The 22,833-nt window shown below is 46.6% G+C and overlaps 1 protein-coding gene across 1 annotated transcript in view; it reads right to left on the reverse strand.

The window, feature by feature from the left end:
* Positions 1-3,112: 3,112 nt before the first annotated feature.
* Positions 3,113-22,833, reverse strand: part of LOC144170772 (adipokinetic hormone/corazonin-related peptide receptor variant I-like) — a 177,473-nt gene continuing 157,752 nt past the window's right edge. The window contains exons 3-4 of the mRNA XM_077700762.1: positions 5,155-5,483; positions 3,113-3,697 (exon numbers count right to left, since the gene is read on the reverse strand). Coding sequence (XP_077556888.1) covers positions 3,296-3,697; positions 5,155-5,483 — 731 coding nt within the window. The 3' untranslated portion in view covers positions 3,113-3,295. The remainder of the gene's footprint in view (positions 3,698-5,154; positions 5,484-22,833) is intronic.

A 22,833-nucleotide genomic window follows, 5' to 3' on the forward strand; every position in this document is an offset into this window, starting at 1 on the left:
TTTTACCCCCCCCCCCCCCCCCCCCTGCTATGCAGCTTCCCGAGGACCTTCACCCGCTTGTCTCGTTCTGGGACATAACCTAGCATTATCGCCTTCTGAGACAGACCCTACCTTCGCCTTACCCTGACCTTTCCAGAGAATAACAAACTATCCTACTGCTCATACAATCCGGCTCCTTCCCACACCCGATGCGTCTTCTCTTAATGCACCCGAATCGCCACGACGCTGAATCTAAATTTTTTTCAGAAGTAGGAACACTCTGCCACATAATCGGGGATTACGACATCAGCCCTGAGTATCCTCCTCTCTTTCCGTCAACTACCCAACAAGATCAATGGGGAATGCTGCTGTCCAGCCCCTCTCTGCTTACCCAGCTTCGGCTGGTGAGCATAGCACAGGCGGCGCGGAGGACTGAGTATGGGCTATAGTGAAGAAGGAACCACTCCGCTGGGCTACACTATGGGCCGCTCAGAAATCTGAATAGAAGTATTTCCTCCTCCACCTCCTCCTCTTCCTCCTGCTTCTCCTTCGTCTCTGCCGCCGATCTCGTCGCCTCCGTCGGCGATGGCAGAGACGGAGAAATGAGATCGTCTAACACCGGGTTTTAGATTTAATTTTCTAAAAAAAGAATTTCCACTCATGTGCTACACCAATACAACTCAACTAACCACCGTCCATGTATTATGCATTAATTTAACCTTACCAAGAATATCTCTGAAGTAATAGAGGGTGTGGTTAAGTGCATTTCACTTCTCTCTGGTTTCCCTATTTGTAGAGAAACGCACGTGAGGTAATTGAAGTGACGTCGCATGGGTAATCCTTGTGGGTGCCGTTTACAGCTTTGCTTTCCAATCACATTCACAGGGTGGATTGGCGCTAATTTTTTCTGTGGGTGTCATTCGTGCTGGAGGGAGAGAGAGAGAGAGAGAGAGAGAGAGAGAGAGAGAGAGAGAGAGAGAGAGAAATAAACTTTATTGCGATACGTAGTTAGGAGGGGGCGGTGACCGCTAGTTGCAGTTTGCCGGTGACCAAGGCAGCCCGTTCCGTCAGACTTGTTTGCATCTGCGGGTCGGAGCTACCCAGCGCCGCCTCCCATTGCTCGGTGGTACGGATTAATGGGAAGGGGTCGTTGTTGCATGCCCACATGGTATGGATGATGGTGTCTTTCAAGCCACATGCGGGGCAGTTGGGGGACTGATACAGTGTTGGATAAATTAGGTGCAGTTTGGCACGACAGGGCAAAGTGTTTGTTTGAATGAGGCGCCATAAGCGTTCTTCAGAGTGAGAGAGGGTAGGATGAGCCGGCGGGAATATGCGGCGGGCGAGGTGGTAATGCTCAGTTATTTCCCGATAGCTAAGTACTTCCTTTTGAGTTTCAAAGGAATGCAGTACACGACATTGGATCGGCATTCAACAAACTGAGCCTTGTGCTTAACACCACACCCCTTCCTTTGGGAAACACCTTTCCTTGATAGCTTATTGTCGATTCTGGGTATAAGCCTCTCCAATTTATTCTTCGCCGAGAATACCACGTCAACATCAAACCTGCCTGCTATCTTTTTCATTCTATGCGAAATTGCATGAAGATAGGGTATAACAGTACACCGCTTCCGCGATTCTTTTTCAATAGCATATCTTCCGTGCTGCCTTAACTTTGTTAACACCTAGTTTTGCGAATCAGATAGATAGATTGAAAAACGCTGGCTTCTCAGATCATACCCTTGTGTTTGCTGCAAAAAAGGTGTTAACAAAGTTAAGGCAGCACGGAAGATGTGCTATTGAAAAATAATCGCGGAAGCGGTGTACTGTTATACCCTATCTTCATGCAATTTCGCATAGAATGAAAAAGATAGCAGGCAGGTTTGATGTTGACGTGGTATTCTCGGCTAAGAATAAATTGCAGAGGCTTATACCCAGAATCGACAATAAGCTACCCAGGAAAGGTGATTCCCAAAGGAACGGGTGTGGTGTTAAGCACAAGGCTCAGTTTGTTGAATGCCGATCCAATGTCGTGTACTGCATTCCTTTGAAATGCAAAAGGAATACATCGGGCAAACGGGGCGATGCCTCAATGAGCGCTTGCGCGAACATCGAAACACCCTCAAGGGCACGCCTACGTCACATTTATCATCTCACTGTAAAATGTGCGGCTGCTATCCTTCGCTTAATAAAACTACAGTCTTGATGACTCACAAAGATAGGAGAACAAGGGAGATAGCGGAAGCTTTTTATATGAAAAAAATTCAAAAGATTGTGTTAGTTGCCCGTCCATATCGCTACTGGACTGCGAAGTAGACTATCTGGACAGATGTTGTATGACTGGTTGATCTGTGCACTTGTGAGATAATGTCAAGATGTTATTGTCACACACGTTCTTATATATTTTTCCCTTGTGTAATAAACACTTCAGTTGTTAGTCAGCGCTCGTGTTGTTATCCTCTTCTTTCTGTCCTGGTTTTTGAGCGCTGTTTCACCACTATGAATCTGTACCAACTGGCCCAGTTCGCGACACGTTTGAACTTTATTATATTTTTCACAGTTTGATTTCTTCATTAGTCCATAAACCGCCCCAGCTATTTGCTATCGTGCACTGCAGCTTTTCTAGACCAAACTGTTTTATACGAATGCCGAAACGAGATACGAGGTATTTTCGTCGCACACTTTTCTGATTGCGAAACTTTCTAAAAGCCAATGCATAAATCACAATGCATAAAGTGAATACATAAATACTTATCCTGCCATCCTTCGAGAATAACGCGTTCAGTGGTGTGATTGGTGTTGAACACATAGTATTCACATTCTGTGCTCGATCATAAATGAGTAATGCTCCCGTGTTTCCTTACACGAATGCACCATAATACATCAAGGGAAGCTACTTCACCCACCCACAAAGCTAGGGATGATCAGTCACGTAAAGAGATCTTATGCCGGAAAAATGTACTTGCAATACTGCATTACGCCTTCTTAAAAAAAACATCAGTCCAACTAAACATCATTTTGTAGGCTGCGTTGAAACGTTTTGCCCTTTATATGCTGGCGTTAGCAGCTATGCAACCACATCAGGGCACTGGGTGACGCCAGAACACGCAATAGGTATTTCAACAGGCTGGCATTTTACTCGAACGCTTACAAGCCGATAGCGATACTTCTTGAGCATGCATCCAACACTCCAAACGCACTGATAGACTGTGTACCAATGGTTCTGTCAAAGAACCAAACTTTGAGGATTTGTTCTTAGCTAGCAGACGCTGGAAAAGGCAGATCTAAGCCGAGCGAATGTCACTCCTTGAGCTCATCAAAGGCTGTGCTGGCTCTTCCGGACGCCACGCACTTGGTCACTGCACCACCACTGGTGGTCCGAGCCGATGCTGTGTCGCAGGTTCACGGAATGGATCCTGGAATCCTGACCGGTGATGTCACACCTCCAAGGCAGGGAAGAGCTAACGCCGCCATTTTCAATCGGAATGGAAGCACCAGTGCACGCCGTTTGCCTGGACGGACGGATCTCAGGATCATCACCCGCTCTATCCGGCAACGAGCACAGCAAGCGGACCTGTTTGTTGCCATCAACAGGTTCTACGAGCAGCACCTTGGGCGCTTGCGGCCGAGCGCCGAGCTGGGACCGCTGAAACGACGCGGGTGCCTTGGCGTACAGTAGACAGCACCTTCCGCGTATCTGGCGCAGCCAGCAGCAAACCTGCGTGGAAGCCGCGGGGGTGGGAAAGAAGCAAGCGGGCTACATCGGCCTCTGTTTGTCTGTGAATCTGTACAGAGTAATCGAAGGAAACACACATAACGTAAAGAAAGTATTAGGGCAAGACGATTCACGTCCGCACCCTTGGGATTCGCAATTTTTTTGCTCCTTTTGTTGTTTTCTACTCGAGTAACGTCTGACACCAATACCGTTATCGGCTCCTTTCCTGCCGCTTCTATTACTTCAATACATCATGCACTTCTTGCCAACTCTAGCATCCTGGGAGGCAAGTCTGGCTGACCCCAGCGCTGCGACACAGCTCCTGCTGACGTCCAGAGCGGAGGAAGCCATGGCCACGGCTTCCCAAGACGGCGCCCTGGACTAAGGGTGCTCAGGAAAATAAAGTTTACTTCCTTCCTTCCTTCATTGACAATTCCTTTTAGATGCGACTGCATCTCATTCACTCGCCTTGTCCCTCCATACGGCGTTGTTGTCCGTCCACACCCCCCCCACCTACACTATAAAAAATAATAATAGATAGCGGCGCCCTGTTTCGATCCCACGACCCTGTGGGCGGAACGCGAGGTACATGGTGCTTTTCCCACTGCGCAACAAAACCGAGACAGAATCAAATGCTACGAACGCTCCTTATATCTTTCACTCATTCAAACTACGACAAGATGCTACTGATACAACGCATGATTGGGCAATGATTAACACTTGCAATAAAAGAAGCTCCCACTTACAGCAACAATGATGGAGTAAAGGTCGTTGCGACAGCAAAGCCCCAAGCATACCACTTCGAGAGATTGACCAAGATTGGCCAATAAAACATAATAATAATAATAAAACATAATAATCATACGCGTTCCCGACACGTTTCACGTGATTTTAGAATCAATACAACGGAAACACCAAGTGAACCCCACGATGCGTCGCATCTACACAGGGTTCACCTGGCGGGGAGGTGGGCGCAGTCTTACTCTAGCTTGCAGGCCCATCACCCTTGTTATTTCTTTTACTGGTTGTTCCTCCACTTTTTTACCTGCGAAAGTTTCACCCGGAATATTTTATTTAAGAAAGGGATTGTTTGTAAGCTTTTTTTCGTTATTCTGTATCCTTCTCGACGCATGGTCCATCAACTGCCCTTCGACAGGCAAATTCCTGCTTAGTCTTCAAATTCTCTCGGCTTCTGGGTAGCCGCACACTCTTTACTTGGCTTTGTCCTCCATCTGTTATCGATGATCCATACTTGGCACTAGGAAGTCCGCCTAACTGCACTTTGCTTTCCAACTTGAGCTAAACTGTCGTCGACCCTCGGGGTTTCTTTAATCGATGGCGCCACAGGTTAGGGTTGAAAGACACGCATCTAACATTTTTTATGCCGGCTCTTCAAATGTGTATCAATTTTTTGTCAAGGTGTTTCTGAATTTCACACACGCGCAAACAGCGCCTCCTACCTGTGTCAAGATGCGCTTCAAGCTATTAGTGTAGCTGCTGTACACGAGCGGGTTGACGCATGAGTTCGAGACTGCGAACATGAACAGCGACGACTGGAGGTAGTCATTGACGTCCCCGGCGCCACTGGGATCGATCTGGTACCACAGCACCATGGTCACGTACGGAGTCCAGCACAAGAAGAAGGCCAGGATGATCACAATGGTCATCCGAAGCACCCGGTTCCGCGCCCGCAGAATCTGGCGCATGTCCGAGCGGCGCAGTCGCGGGCGACAGCTTTTTCTGCGGCCTGCCGACCCCCCGCTGCACTCGATGCCTTCAGCAGCTTGGCCTGCATGTGGAAGAAGCAATGTTATCGTGAGCAGCTCTTTATCACCCGTCGATCAGTAGTAAAGTGGACCCTATAACACACCTTCTCCGAGACTCTACGCGTTCTAATTGATAACCAAAAGGTGATGTGACCACTGCAGTCTGCGGTGCATTGAAAGGAGCGGCCTTTCTATAATATGCCTTTCGTTTGCCTGACAGCCCATGACAAAAGGTCCACAGACTAACTTTTCTTAGACTATGCTAAAATAGGACCAACGTTACGCCAATCGCACTCCCTATCATAGCAGCTCAATAAACATCGTTTAACTGTGCATCTCTCGCCTGTGTCATGTAAGTGCCTAACGACGATATAAAAATCACAGGCGTTTTCGCCGCCTACAGTGAGGAGTACTTAGAACATCTTTGTGTCCCTGAGCTCAAGCAGAATTTGCCGCTCTATAGCTCTTCGAATGCCGTTTACAGCTTTCGTCTTCGAATGCCGTTTTGCAGCTCTTACAGCCAATCTCATGGTGGATGATGAAGCTGAAAGGCCCACTCTTAATCCAGTATATTTTCGAAGCCCATCTTTCAGATAGGAATGCCCTTGAAGCAAGAATGGAAGCGGGACGCCAGATTCTAACCCTGTCACGCATCGGGCGTACAGCCTAATGTAAGCGTACTGCACCGCACTAATACTTCGAAGTGCTCGTCGGAAGCGCAATGTGGCTTTTAAAGCCTGCCAGGGCGCCATTGATGTTTTTATCTACGCTCTGAAGCCGCGAGTGGTTACCGCCGCGCTATTTACTACTCCTGTACGTTTACCTTTTGCTTTGCCTCGAACTTGCCGACAAGGGATGAACTATATTAGTTTTCAGTACCTTAAGGATATGGAGAAGACAGAAGGATTGTGCATTGTTTCTACCGCATCATCGGGGATTACATCACGGACGTGGGCATCTTTCTCTTCGTTTCAACACATATCGTACATCTAAGCTTCGCTTACAGAAATATTCTTTAACATTCGAGCAAATATTTGCGGCTCATAAGTAGAAGCTGAACTTCAGGTAAATGCCTATTTTATTCCTTGCGCTCATATCGCCCCAACTTGATATTATAAGCATGAACTAAAGGTTAGGGACTTTTATGACGTTATATAGTGCCTATAAATGCCTATTTTGGCGTTTGTGCGTTAGGTTCCATAATGCCTATAAAAGCCAATTTTTAGGAATGGCGCCGATATGAATACCAATTAGCCTCAAGTTTCGCTTTCGAGTGCAATTTGAGATTTTATTCATGTTACGGGGCAGCATTACTGTTCAACATATTTATGGTTGACCTAGTATTCTAGTTCAACCAACTCCGGGAAAACAACAACAACTAGCACCAGTGGCATGGGACGCACATTCTCAGAAACAAGAGGCACAATTTAAATTCGCTATTGTTTCGACAATTTGCACAGTGATTCTTCGCTCTCCAAACGAATTAATCCAAACGTGCACTGTCGCATAGTCGTCGTTTCTAGAAGGATACCCAAATCCAACCATTTTCAACGAAACGGTTGTTCACCGAACACGCCTTTAAAAGATCATTCCTACATTGAAGGCGCAACGGAGAAACATCACTCCGCAGCTGCTTTCTCTCCCGCGTAACTATCGCACTACCGCCGGGCTGTCAAACACGCTTTTCCACTAAAAATCTGGTCGGCAGCTAAACACCTCTTGAAGTATGCTCTTCAAATTTGAGGAAGTACATCTGACAGTGCTGAAACGTCTTGCCTGTAGAATTCGAATAATATCATTGTAGATGAGGAAAATACCACAGCTGTACGGAACAGTCATAATGTAAGGCATATAAATTTCTTCATAAATTGTCGTCTCTCTATCGTTTATTACTTGTGTCGATTTTTCTTGTGTAATAAATAAGGTGCACCACGCAGACATAAAGTAGACCATTTTTTAATCAGTGTTTTTTTAACCAGCTGTCAAGTGATCTTTTTCATGCCTGTGTAACTATTGAGAGGCTTCGGTGAGAAGGCTTGGTTGAAGGCTAGATGGCCCTTTATTCGGCAAGCAGCAGCCCGAACCCGAGAAGGGACCTCGAACCATGATGATGATAATAAGAATCGTGCGTCCAAACGACGATGTGCTGATGATGAACGGGTGAGATAAGAAGACGAAGACGAAGATGGCAAATAAATTGAGCGGAAACCATGAAGGAAGCTCGGCGCTTGGAGTCTGTCACTAGCGCTTACACTGTACACGACGCTTAAGCGACACAGGGACTATTGAACATGAATGTGAGCAGTGCGCTTGCTGAATAAAGATAATGGATCGCCATAAGTCCAGAAGTTTCATGAGACAATGGACCGGCTACGTACAAATGTTGGCGCCTTTGTGCTATTATACACAAGAAAATTTTTGGTTTTCGGTCGTGGATACACGTCGCGAATGTCTTCGTTTGAAATTATTTGCATTAATGTAAAAGCTTATGGTGCCTATATTTACGACGCTGGATGGAGGCCTAACACGTTATTTTGCGAGCCTATTTTTGGCGCCTTAAACACGTTCCTTTTAATGCCTAATGCCCGCTGCTCAAAAGCTTGCAAGCGCGAGTTTTCCATCCTCTTAGATTACAGCATTTATTGGTATAAGCGTTAGTTTTTAAAAGGTTTTAGGCCGCAAAGCAACACACCTCTCCGAGATAGTACTTTACCAAGTGTTACAAAGTATCAAATGTGCACTAAGGCAAATATAGCGCAAAACTCCTCCCCGGCCACTCTTTAACCAGCGGCCATGGATTGAAATGTAGCATTCCCAGTGGTGGCCGTCGCAGCCAACATGTCCCCGAGCGCTTTGCGCGACAATCCCGTGACTCTGTTGGCGCGTATTGCACGTGTCGGCAGTTGCAAATTTGTCTGATTCCGTCCCCTTATGATTGCGTTTGACGGTAGCTTTATACAGCTGCAAGACCTAGTTCCATATCTTGGTGACTCAGAGGAATGGAACCAAACTACTGAACCGTTCTAGGAGTGAACATCGACTGACTTTGTGCACTGCAAGGAATTGAAAGACATCGAATTGCGGCCGATTGAAACAGCCCTAAATGGAATCGGAAAGAAAAAAAAAAGTTGGCGCCAATCCACCCTGTGAATGTGGTTGGAAAGCAAAGCTGTAAACGGCACCCGCAAACATCCCTCATGTGACTCACGAAGCTCTGCAAATAGTGAAACCAGAGAGAAGTGAAATGAACTTAACCACACCCTTTATTACATCGAAGAGATATTCTTGGTAATGTTAAATTAAGGTATGATGCATGAACGGTGCTTGGTTGAGTTGTGAGTGGAAACTGTTTTATAAAATTAAAGCTCAAACCCAGTGTTAGACGATCTCAATTCTGTGTCTCTGCCGTGGCGGGCGGAGGCGACGAGATAGGCGGCAGGGACGAAGGGGGAGCAGGAGCAGAAGGAGGTGGACGAGGAAATACTTCTACTCAGATTTCTGAACGGCCCAGTGTGGGGCCGAGGGGAGTGGTTCCTTCTTCCCTGTAGCCCATATTCAGTCAGCGCGGCCTGTGCTCTGTCCACCAGCTGAAGCTGGGTAGGCAGAGAGGGAATGGACATCAGCATCTCCAATTGCTCTTGTTCGGTAGTTGACGGAAAGAGACGAGGGTGCTTAGGGCACAGTCGCACACCCCGACTATGTGGCAGAGTGTTCCTACTTTTGAGCAAAATTTACATTCATCGTCGTAGTGATTCGGATGCATTAAGTGAAGACGCGAAGGGTGTGGGAAGGAGCCGGATTGTATGAGCCGTAGGGTAGTTTGTTGTTCTATGCAAAGGTCAGGGTAAGGCGAAGGTAGTGTCTGTCTCAGAAGGTGATAATGCTTGGTTGTGTCCTTAAACGAGACAAGCGGGTTACTGTCCTCGTGCAGTTCCGTAGCACGGGGGGTAAAAGTGCAGGCTTGGTTGGCGTATTCGTTGCTCTTTATAAAAGCGTGAGCGGGTTTCCAGATGAGGTGAACGGAACCATGTGGGGAGTGGTTTTTATTAAGCACACGCATTGTAGGTCGGGACACCAATCGCGACTGGTAATTCCGGTAGGCTTGTTGGGAATCGGTTACTACCTTACGTACTCCTGGTTGAGTGAGAGCCAAGGTGATGGCTGCCTCATCTGCTGCCCTCATGTCCTCGGTGTTGAGTGCAACACAAGCAAGGAGGTTGGTTCTGGAGATAGCCACGATGATGACGTACTGCTGCTGTCGATGTTGGGGGGCGTCTGTGTAGGCAACTTCAAGATCCCCACCGTGGATGGGGTCTAGCACTTGCGCCCGTCCTTGTCGGCGACCCCCGTCGTGTGAGGGGTTCATATTTTTAAGCAAAGGAAGAATCTTTAGTTCTTGTCGCCAAGAGCCACGGAGTACATCAAGCGGAGTTACATTCTGTGCTGGGCATCAAGGGGTATTTGAATGTGTTCCTTGATGTGTCATTTGGTGTGAAGGCGGACAACAAGGAGCTGTGATTTTTACGTGATGTGACAGGCCTTAGGACATTTGCGTACTAGAAGGGAGATGCCTTCAGGTGGTGTGAGCGTCCTTTAATTTTTGTAATATCTATCACACCCGCAAGGCGCGCGCGCAGGGCCGCTAGACGTGCCGTGGGCGGTGCGCACATCGGCGCGAGAGGTCACGTGACGCTATCACGTGGCATTCAGCGAGAATGCAGGGGGTAAACCCGTAGATGCGCTCGGTGAGTGCACCACCTGCCTTCCCCGTCGCCGCGTGGGCTCGTAGCCAAATCGGTAAGAGGACGAGCTCTCGCTGTGGTACTCTATTAGTTCCAGCTTCGGTTCCTGGCGGCGCCAGTAAATTCTTTTATTTGTTCGCGGTAGTTTTCTGTTGACACCAATGGTCGCGAAAGAACCCTTGGGGGTAGGTAGAAAGCTTTGCTTTAAAGGGACACTGAAGCGATATGTAAACATTGCGGGATTACTAGCGCAAATTGTAGTCCGGAGTCCCCAGGCCATGTTTCGACCACTCTAGGCGCGTTTACGCGATTTTATTTAGTAGAAAAACTAATTCGAAAACGCTGTCCTCCTCTCTTTACGCTCGCCCATTTTCTGTGGCGTTTTCGTGTGACGTCAGGAGGGGATGAGCTGGCAATTGGCTGCGCCACGGCTGCGCTACTGCACGGCTCCCCGGCCGACAGGGTCAGTCGGCCCAGCGTTTCGTCCGCCGGCCGCCGGCGGGTCGTCGCAATCAAGGAGGTTAAAAAAAAAATTGCTTGGTCGCAATTCGTTCGCTTAGTTGAAACGAAGCCAGGACACGTTTGTGAATGGAAGAATGTGCCTTTCTTTACTTGGTTTTTTTGTACACTGTATCTAGCTCCAAGTCAAGGTCGCTTCACACAAGCGCTGCACATGCGACGCTTCGCTGACTGGTACGCCAGTAGGAAAATATAATGCCTCTTGAAGGCGAGAGAAGAGTCAGCGAAGTCAATATAGGTACTAAGCAAATAAAATCAACTGATATTTTTACCGTACAGCGTAAAACTAGGGCGCGGGAAGCACTTTTTTGCGCTGGGCGAACAAGCACAGCGGTCAGCAGCACGACTACGCATCTGCGAACGCTTTTCCGTCTACGAAATGCAATTGCTAGACGTGAGCTACTGTGGAAACTCGGGCGACGCTTACTGCACGATCGCAGTACAACAAATAGTCACCTAAGCGGCTTGAAATGCCAAAACTAAATAAAAGTGTAAACCGGTTGTACAATATATACCCTATATTAGCAAGGCATTCGCGTCCCGCTCCGTGGCCTAGCGGTCTGGGGCGCTCGGAATTTACCGAAAATATTTTGCGAGTCATGAGTTCGAATCCCCGCGGGTACATGCTTTTTTTTTTGTAAGTTAACTTTTTTGTTTTCCGCCGATGTTTTCTATATTGAGTTCACCTTTTTTGGGGCCGCAACGTTCATGGCTACACGAACTAGTTCACAAAACGCGCGCAGGCTGGCACTGGCGCGCTAGCGAGTTCTCGTTGGCGTGCTGTTGCCATAAGCACCGACTGCTTGCAGGCAGTGGGCACAGGCCAGAATGAACAGACCCTTGGCCTGGTGCGAACACGCTTTTTACGATACAGGCATGAGGGAGGCAAGCTCCAAATATGGGGGAAAAGCGCATGACATTTGGGCGTCTGCGGGTACGCGGAGGGCGTTCATGCACTGCGTATGTCTCGGCTAGTGAATGCTACGACTACAAGCCGTCCTGGGAGGCTTATCTTGTGCATTTTACAGCCGACAACATGGCAGAAGCGCGGTACGATGATTACTGAGATATTGAGAATGCCCATCCAACAAAGCCATTGGTTATGTTTTACAGAACCGAAACCGAAACATGTGTGATTGCTAACCTTGGGCATCGTCCAATCACGGCGCCCCTCCTCTCAACGTCACAGCCTTAGTTGGTGCGGCCGCCGCAAACCGCGCATGGTAGTTTTTCTTCTTTCGCGCTTTGTAAAATAATTACCGATTTCTCAACCGGATAAACGATGAAGAGTGTGCTAATTTGAGCCAGTCTACGCAGTGCAAGCAATAACGGGAGCTTGACAAATTCACTTCAGTGTCCCTTTAAAAACGGCAGCACGTTTTCTAACACTGGTGAAGTGTTACGGCTCAACTTGCGTGGTCTTAATCAATCCCCGCTCTAGCATTCCCAGATTGTTTTTTTTTGTTGTTGTTGATAATGCAGTCGTACCTTGTTATAGCGAATTAGTATCTGGACAGAAAATTACTTCGTTATACCCGATATTCGCTGCAATCGCGGAAGTAAAAATAGACTTTAACAAATCGGCAATCTGGCTCGCGCAAAAATCCTATACAAAAAACGCTTAATACTAGAGTTTGAATCACTATAAACAATGCAATCCGATAGCTTTCTACTTGTGGCCTTTCAAAATAAATGTACCGTAAATGAGAACGTGAAATCATGACAGAACAACGTTCATTTGACAAAACATGCCTGCGTTCTGAATTATTCAAATTGGATATGATCTTCGTCCGGTGGGCTTTCACAGCAGTTAGCAGGACGAACATTGCCACATTGTCCACGAACGGAAGGGCCTTTTCTACTGCCGCTTTTCAAACTATTAAAAATGGTTGCACTATTTCTAATTTACTTATTTTGGTTTTTAATGCTAGATATCGAGTTTCGTGCCTTGCGCAAACCAAATATTTCTTCCTTCCAGCCGATATCGTGCACACCTCTCGCGGCTTCCGGTTAATTGTATAAAATTAATAAGTGCGCCTGAAATTAAGCGGGGCCAACAACACTTCGTATTTAGTTCGATGGAATCGATAATTCGCTATAGCAGTGTTTGTTATAACGGGGATCTACTTCACTTTTTTCAATTTTGTATACCAATTGCGTACCATCATATTTCACCTGTTAAAAATCACCCAATATAAAAACTCACTTATGGGGAACAAAAATTTTCATTTAGAGAACAATTTTGCTTCCGTTTGTTTAGATGCCATTATTTTATGTATTTTTCGTGCCATTCCAAGAAAACGTCGGAAAATAAAAACACGTTGCAAACACCTTAGCAAAGTATTCCCAGGACATGACCGGCGTAACACTGGGCTGGCGAGGGCAGATAGCATGCGCCAAATATCTCATTACAGCTGTGTGTAAGTATTGCGAATATCGAGTGACCCCTTACGGGCGCATGGTAGCAAAATATTTCCACTGAACGGTGTTTACAAATCTTCCTAAGACTATCTAAGATTCGGGGCGACAAGTCCGCCCTGCTTGTTTTGGGGGCCCTTGAAGTCATCTTCCCTCTCGTAGCGTTGGCGAAGCCCAGGATTATCCCCTGTGCGGTAAAAAGGAACGAAAGGCGTAAGCTTCTGTTGACCTAATTGCTTATGCTCCGGTAATGGCAAGACACGATGTCGGAAATCCGGATTAGCGTGCTCTGTACAAAGAAAGAAACATTAAAAAATAGTTGTTACAAACATGGCCACGCCAAATAAACGACGTTTCTTCCCTAATGAATTCCACACAAAATAAATTCCACCTATATGACTTCCTGCTTTATGTATGAGGAGTAGCACAGGACAACACAGGATACGATGAAGAAGGACAGGAATAGAAAAAGCGTCTGCTGTGTATCATCCTCTTATCCTGCCTGTCCTGCCTGTCCTGTGTTGTCCCTTTTAGGCAAGGGCCACAGTTCCCCATTGTGCGAAAAACTGTTCTTGGTGTTGTTGTCGTAGTTGTTGCGCGGGAGATAGAATTGGGCGCAGCTGTAAAGGAGTGTTCACAAGGAGGCGAAGATTCATCTCCTGTCTCACCGCCCCGACTATCACGTGACTGTCCGTCACGCCTTCTTGCGTGAACACCCGCGCTGAGTATGACCCGCAACACTCATACTTGCAGATATCTTCACAGGACTTTCGTTCTGTGCCCGGGGTGAAAATGAAGAACACGTTACGTGCATCATATCCTAATGCAAAAACACCTCATGACAACTTTTATGAAAAAAGCAACTGTATTGGTGATATTATCTTTCAAATACAAACCGACTGTTGCAGGTCATATTGAGCGTGGAAGTACATGAGACGCAGGCCCAGAAGCGCGGCGGCTGCCTTCATGCGCGAAGGTCGCGGTTTCGGATCGCTGTTTACACGTTTTTATACGTTTCCAAGCGGCGGCGACTGGCCGTACGACGACTTGACGGTTTTGCAATGGCCATCAAATGTCAGGCAGAAAGTCGGGCCTGGTGTGCTGACCGCATCCATTATTAGTGGCAACTGAAATAAGGGTGAGCCCTCCCACCCGCCGCGATGGCTCAGTGGCTAAATCGTTTTGCTGTTGAGCCCGAGGACGTGGGCTAGATTCCCGGCCTCGGTGGCCGCTTTTCTAATGGAGACGAAAAGCGAAAACCCCATTTGTTCAATATTTCAGCGCACTTTAAAGATCCCCAGGAGGTCAAAATTAATCCGTGGCCCTCCACTACAGCACAACTCATCACCTGTGAAACTTCTGCGGGTTAAACCCCATAATCAAACAAGAGTGAGTCCCACAAAATCACGCCTCCTTGGAGTATGGAGCATGAGGATAAAGAAAAAGAGCGCACAAGGCGGGATTATATAGAAGAAACAGGCAACACAGGCGCTGACGAACAACTGTGCGCATTTTAATTCTGCAGGGAAATTTACATAAAAAGCTTAAGGAGAAGAAGAAAAACCTTAGAGCGAAATAAAATTCTGACGCAAGCAGGGATATAAAAAATTCGCTAATATTGCACCGACATTTTTATCCACCGCGTGAAGATTTCTATACTAATCATGTCAGGCATGCGATTTCCTTATCTAGCAGTAACACCGACGGTTCCCTAATGCAATCGCTCACTTTCACGTTGATTTGGAAAGCTTACAAAATCTTACTCTTCCTTCGGCCATTCGGCCAGTGGTAAGGGTGGCACATTCACTAAAGCGGGGGTGCAGCCGCATGTGCGCAGTGCGCTGACAGCGTGCCGCCTGCCGACGACCTAACCTTGTTCGCGTGCTCCCTCAGGCGTTCATTCAGGCAGCGGCCTGTTTGTTCTGTGCAGGAGCGTTTACACGTCAACGGAATCTCACAGACGACGTTGTACACACAGTCGACATAACGTGTTTCGTGTTTTTGTATGCACGCGCGTGATCTTGGATTTGCTATGTTGACACGCTTACACAGGCGGCTCAGTTTCTTGGGAGCAGAGAACTCAGGCCGTACGACCGCCCTGCCAGGTCTTCTTTGAGCACGTCGCCCACTCCGCGAACATACGGGATGACGGCTGTCGTTTCTCGTACCGGCTTAAAGCACTTCTCCGGGGCCTTCGGAGTAAGTTCGAGTAGCAGCTTGGTTGCCAAAGCACACAGGAAGTATGTCGGATGCGCAGCACACTTCAAACAGCAGACTTGAGCATCAAAACTTCGTTACACACAGTGGGGGCAGGACCTCCTCAGAGCAATTTTTAGCCCGCTCGTTGCAACTTCCCTGTTAACAAGCTTTGAGCGTGCCAAGCTGTATGGTAACGGGCCCCTTTTGTGCCTTGGCGCAAGCTCCAAGCAGGTGCGTGTTCTCATCTTGAAAAAATTAGCAGTGGCTTAGCTCGGCTATGCTAGGATATAGGTAGCGTGAGCTAAGGTTCAGCTGGTTATTCTTAGGTTTCCTTGTTGTCTAGGATTAGTTGATTATCTTGCTTACTGCTGCTAAAACGATTTTTAATCCAATCCAATCCAGTCCAGTCTAGTCCAGTCACTGCTCCTCGCACATGAGCAGCACGACTCTCCAGGAGCCACGCGAAACGGCTATCAAGAGGCTCCGGCGCAGTGACAGACGTGGCTACTGCTCAACGGAGGCGACAGCTGATGACGCGCCGGCGCCAGTGCGTTTGCCACGGCTATGACGTCACTCCTCTGGAATTCCCAGACTGGCGAATGTGGAGACCCAATTCTCTACACACCGTACTAGAATTTCATTTCATTTATTCATACTGCAGGTCAAGATGCTGGCACATGCAGGGAGGGCAATACAGAGCAAGAATACAAACAACGCATGAACAGGATGCTACCTATAACATGTCACAAAAACTTCCAAATACTTGACCTCGCACAACCGCGACATAAGAACAACACAATAAATCGCAGTGGGGCAAAACGCCTTGCCCCCAAAACACAGCACTAATATAACAAAACAGCAGGTAAATTTTCTTATAACGTACATGTTGTCACAAGCCTTGGTTTAGATTATTGTGATTCATGAGGCAATTAGTTTTCCAGTTCTTGTAAGACGTTTCTTGATTGTAAAACCTCAAGGGGCAGGGAATTCCATTCGTTAATGGTACGCACAAAAAAAAAGTATTCATGTGAGAATTTGTATTAGAAAACATTGGCGTAATAGAGAGATTATGTCTGTTTTGTTTTTCGGGCTTGAAGAAAAGTTACCTAACGAGGTAGTTAAATCCGATTTTCCAACTTATGATGCTATGCAAAAAACTGGAGACGAGTAACTTTGCGCCTGCGTTCAAGCGAACTGATTTTATTTCTAAGCATTAGTAAGGTTGGGGAATCCTGTCTTTTATATTTTCCAAAGATGAATCTAACAGCCTTTCTTTGTACAGGTTCCAAATTCATAGTGTCCTTTTTAGTATGAGGGTCCCAAACAACCACCGCGTATTCGAGTTTTGATCGCACGAAAGTGTTATAAGCTAACAGTTTGGTTTGTGCCGGCGCCTTTCTAAGTTTTCTCTTCAAAAACCACAATTTGCGCAAAGCTGCTGAACACGTAACGGAAATATGGTCTGACCAAGATAATTTATTAATAAATGTAACACCTAAATATATGTATTTTTTAACTTCAGTTATTATTGTGTCATTTACAACATCAGAAAATACACAAGGTTCTTTTTTCCGTGTTACCCGAAGCAAGACAGGTTTTTAAATGTTTATTTCCATACTCCAAAGTTTACACCAAACGGAAATTGCGATAACTGAATTTTGCAAACATGAGTGATCGTTTGGTGACGCTATTTGTTTAAAAATGACACAGTCATCTGCAAATAGGTTAATATGCACATTATCAGGGGTTTTGTTAGTTATATCATTTATATATATATATCAGAAATAAAAGCGGTCCTAGTACGCTCCCTTGCCGTACACACGAAGTTACTTGACGGAGACTAGAAGAACATTTGTTAATTTCTACGAACTGCTGTCTATGTCGAAGGTAAGCCTTATAATCCATGATATGATATTTGAAGGGAGCCCAATGTACTCGCGCTTATGAATTAATTTTCTGTGGGGAACCTTATCGAACGCTTCACTAAAATCCAAAAAGAGCATATCAACTAGTCCAGATGATTCGAGTACTTCCGAAATTTCATGAACAACTTACACAAGCTGAGTTGAAGCAGACAGGCCCTTTCTGAACCCGTGCTGTATTGGAGGCAAGACGTTGTGATCTGACAAATACTGACGAATGAAGCCTGCTACAATATGTTCTAATAATTTACTGCAAGTGCTTGTAGTAGAAACTGGACAATAATTTGCCACTGTGAGGTGATCGCCCTTTTTATGAATGGGAGCAACTCTTGCCTTACGCCAGTCGGACGGTATCTATGCGAATTGTAAAGATAATTTGAAGAACTCAGTTAAAAATTCACATATTTGTTCCGCATACCTTCTTAAAAAGCGTTCGGAATCTGATAAGGGCCTGCTGACTTCCTAACGTCAATATTCAAGAGCATATCCAAAACACCTTCTCTAGAAATTGTAATATCATGTACAAAAGACCTAGTTGAATTACATCGTTCAAATTTGTCCATGTCAGAGAACACACTGCAAAAGTAATCATTAAAATGCTCAGCCATACTGGTGGCGTCCTACAATTTCACCGTTAACTTTTATTTTATGTATCACCTTTTTTGATTTACCTCAATACTCCCAGAACTTCTCCGGAGCGTTCGTAATGAAATCAGCAAGGCTACGACTCAAATATTTTTCTCGTGCGGCTTTCAGTTTTTTTAATAATTCAATTTTTAATTCTTTGAGACACGAACTCTGTCCTTTATGTTTCTTTTTCATTCTTTTGAGTTTTCGCTTAGTTTGGATGGATTTCCAATAGAATCCAATTTAATTGGATTGGATTTACAATACAATCCAATTTAATCCCATCCAATCAAAGCTAATACAAGCCAAGCCAAGCCAAGCCAATCCAATCTAATCCAAATCCAATCCAATCCAATCTCATGCTCTCCGGGCTTGCGCAGTACGGCCCTTCACGGCCTACGCGAAACTGCTCAACCTCGGCCACTGTAGCTTACGCTACAAAAACAGGGCAAGGTCTGACAAAGGGCACGCTGTTACCACCTGTACAAGCAGGCAAGTAGCAAGTCTCTCAAGAGAGGAGCAAGGAACGATTCAATGTAGATCTTCTCCTTTTGGATGTACAAGCCTCCTGCGTGTTCAAAGAAAGTCGAACGCAGGAAATACCAGAGCAAATCAAGAAACGCACACACGCTGCGTGCCGCATGAATTCTAGAAACTGCTCCATTATCACCTACGCATTCGCCCACTGCTTCAAGTATTGTTCCCTGAGGTAAGGAGTGTTACAGGTCTTGAATGTCCGCCGGGAACGCTCCTACGTCTTTCTTGACACTTCTTTCTTTCTTTGGCACCTACGTTTCTGCATAACCCTTCAGTGTGCATCAAATTTTTCGTCTTTGCGACATGCCGCACACGCATATACACCAACCTACTCCATCAAGAGCTGCCTAGTTTCGCCTGAGGTTCTGAAGTTTCCTCTCTCGCTGGACCCCTGACCGCTTCCACGAAAGCTGGTGTTCCACATTTTACGTTCTGAGGCCTGGAATCAAACGACTTTTTCAGGGACTGCCTCCATGTTGCCAGTTTCCATGATGCCCACCGGGAAAGGGACAGCAGCGTTGCTACCTAACTGGCCGAGTTCCTCTGGTTGAAAGTTCTCGCATCGCTCCCTCGGAGGTCTTCTGCCCGTCCTTCCAAAAAGGTGCATCTTGTGGGAACGTCAGACGTTTCTAGACCTGCCTAAAAAGTGCTGAGCCGCAGGCCCAAGTTCTGCGAGGGCCCCAGCCTTGACAGGACAGAGCTCCTGTGCTTAGTCAGATGCAGCCCATCACGGAAGACATCAGATGACACGAACAGGTGCGCTTGCCCAGTGGTTGATGTCTAACCGAGGGAAGTCAAACCCCAGCGACAAATTTGTTCAGGCAGAGTGGTATCGTTTGCGGTAATGCCGTCGACTTTCTTAACGAGAAGGCAGGAGACGCTGTGCTTTCGAACTTTCGCTTAGTCAAAGGCGTTCAGCTGGCCAGGGTGAAGAAGTGAGCAATGCAGCTCTGCAGCGACTTAGGGCTTGACAACCTGGCCACGTCAATCAAAAAAGACAATGCTGTGAGTTTGCCATTCTTTTAATGCGTAGCATTCTTTGCCGAGTACCCCCCCCCCTCCGCCAGGACCTTCTAACGCCCTGCATTTCCACAATAATGCAGATTTCGCGAAAGCTCCACCTGTAATAGTTATAATAATGAAAATGGGGATAATTTGAAAATCTAAAATTTGAAAAACTAAAAAATAAGAAAAATATATAAAACATATATAGGAATGGCAAAACGTATACCTCATGACATTTCCACAATAACGCAGGTTTAGCGAACGTTCCACCTGTATTCGTTATAATAACGAAAATAAAGGTAACTGGTTGAACGAAATTACGAAAACTAAAAAAATTAAGATAAATATAAAATAATAACGGAAAAAGCCAAACGTTGTAACACCCTGCATTTCCACAATAATGCCGACTTCTGGAAAGTTACACCTGAGCCGTTATAATAGCGCAAATGGAGATAACAAAATTTTGAAAAAATAATAAATTACAAAGACATACAAAACACGAGAAATGGCATTTCCGCATTTCCACCTGTATTTCCACAATGATTCATATTTTGTAGAAGTTCCACTGATGCTCGTTTAAATTAGCGTAATTGAGATAACTGGTAGAAAAAATCTTGAAACATTAAGACAATAAGAAAAATATTAAAAATACGGAAAATGGCGAACCACGTAACGCCCTGCATTTCCACAATAATGGAAATTTCGCGAAAGTTCCCCTTCTAACAGTTATAATAGCGTGAATGGAGTTAATTGGCAGGCCAGGATTTAGAAAAACCAAAAATTGGCTGGAAAAAACTCATACTCAAGACAAGCGGCATAAGAATGTTACGCATTAGTGGGTAATTCTCTGAATTTTTGAATAATTTTTTTCTCCTCCAAGACCCATAAGGAGGGATGCCAGTTCACGGTCATCAGGGTCAACAAAAGAGGGCCTTGGCAACACTTGCTAGTCCTTTACTTCGAGTGAACACTGTCGGTTTTGACCGTAGTGGACCCATTTCTTATCAGCAACCGGAGTGAAGTAGACACGTTCCCGGACACCCTTGGCATGGAATAAGTAGGAGCCTGTGCTACTCATTACCTCAGGACCCAATACTTGAAGTTGTGGGAAAATGCGTTGATGAATATGAAGCAGTTCGCTCCTGGAGTTTATGCGGCACCTGCGTGTCTGCGGTTCTTGAGTTGCTCCGGTATTACCTACGCTCTACTTTCATTGAGAGGATCTGCATTGGGTCGTGCCTTGCTCCTGTCTTGGGCGACTTGCCGCTTGTCCGTTTGAACAGGCAATTACAGGGTGCCCTTTAAGGACAAAGAGTTCTCAAAGTATTCATGTGGGGGGACGATTTCCTGGTAATTTTTGAAATTGAAAACCGGACAAACAATGAAGGGGCTGAAGCGCTTTTTTGGTGTGTTCCAATTGGACTTCACTGCTTTTGCCTTCCTTATGCGATTGCCCACGGATGGCCAGGTAGGATTGTTGTACCGTGCTCTGTTTTTTGAAGATGGGCACACGAACCTGCTTGGAGCATGCGCCAAGGCACCAAAGGGGCCTATTACCATACAGCTCACCAAACCCAAAGCTCGTTAAGAGGGGAGTTGCCACGAGCGGGTTAAAACTTTCTCTGACGAGGTCCTGCCCCCACTGTATGCAACCAACCTTTGATGCCCAAAGAACACTGCTTGAAGTGTGCCGCGTATCCGATGGACCTCCTGGTGCGCACTGGCAATGAAGCTGCTACGCGAACTTGGAAGGCTCCGGAGAAGTGCCCTCAACCAGTACGGCAAAAGATAGCCGTCATTCCGCATGTTCACGGAGTGAGCCACGCGCTCAGAAGACTGTTGGCAAGGCGGGCGTATAGCTTGTGTTCTCTGTTTCCAAGAAACTGAGCCGCCTGTGTAAGCGTGTCAACATAGCAAATCCCAGATCCCGCGCGTGTGACGAAACACGTTACGTCGAGTGTGCGAACAACGTCGTCTGTTAGATTCTGTTCCCGTGTAAACGCTCCTACATAGTGCAAACAGGCCGCTGCCTGAATGAGCGACTGAGGGAGCACGCGAACAAGGTCAGGCCGTCGACAGGCGTCACGCTGTCAGCGCACTGTGCCTCATGCGGCTGCCCTCCCCGCTTCAGTAAATGTGCCACCCTCAACGCTTACCTGGCCATGGGACAGGGATGTTTTCTAAGCTTTCTAAATCAACAGGAAAGGCAGCGATTGCATTAGTGAACCGTCCTTGTCCCTAAGTAAATAAGGAGATCGCATACCTGACATGACTAGTCTACAAATCGTCACGCGGCGGATAACAAATGTCTTGATATCACTTTTTACATCAGAAATATATGTCACTTTTCTTCGTTTTCTTTCTTTTTCCGTCCGCTTTTCATGTATATTTTCCGACCGGGTTAGGATGTGCACAGTTGTCCGTCAGCGCCTGCGTTGTCTGTTTCTTGCTTATTTCCGTCCCCTACGATGTTTTTTGACACTAAAATGTACGACAAGCCCTTCAGTACACTTTTGAGCATGAGGAGCGTGCGGTAGAAGTGTCGGCTTCTGAGTGTCCTGAGTGTCAACGCAAGGAACGAGGACGGGTTGACCAAGCTGCACAAACGCTCTCCACACCTGCGGGAAGTTTATTGCCGCAGGAGAAATTTTGTTGTACCGTCTGGCAACGTTTGAGGCCATGATTGGCGGAACAGACCTTTTTCACGACTTTTATATACCCATGCGCCTTCACGCGCTTCAATTACTTTCGATGAATCGCACTTATCTGGGTTGCCGCTGGTGACGGAGGCGGTGATCACAACCGGCCCAACTCTCCCGTAGGTATTCGGAGGCTGCTGCCGAACTCACTAGTCGTCGCGCGGCCAATCACCGGCGCTTGTAAACGCAACAAAATTATTCCGGTACTTAAGTCTGAAATGTTGTTTGAAACCTTGCGATAGCGACTATCGAAGACTTCTATTACTGCTACGTCGTATCTCCGTCTCTTTTTTGTTTGTTTTTGCTTCGTATTTTGACGCAAATTAACCTGACAGGCAGTCTAGACTGGCTACAGTTCGCGGACTTCGCGCTGCAGCTTCAACACGGCCACAGTTAGCCTCCGCGTGCACTCGTATAACGCATGTGCCACCAAGTTCATGCACCTGTTATGGCGCAGGCCTCAGGCTAGCTCTTGTTCTATTCTAGCATGGTGCCGGGCTAGCGTTGCGGTTGGCGCACTTGGCTGCTGCAACGGTGACCCGCGTCCTCGTACCACTCGAACCCGATTTATTTGCCCTTTACAGCGGCGCCATTTCGGGGCCATTCTTGTTGACGCCAACGGCGACAGCAACAATGACGACGACGACTATGGCTACGGCCACTTCTCGCGCCTTTCATTAGACACATGAGACTTTCGCCTTCAAA

This window comes from Haemaphysalis longicornis, unplaced genomic scaffold (assembly GCF_048455015.1).
Source record: "Haemaphysalis longicornis isolate Haplotype H1 unplaced genomic scaffold, Haemaphysalis longicornis Haplotype H1 scaffold_2, whole genome shotgun sequence".
NCBI lineage: Eukaryota > Metazoa > Arthropoda > Arachnida > Ixodida > Ixodidae > Haemaphysalis > Haemaphysalis longicornis.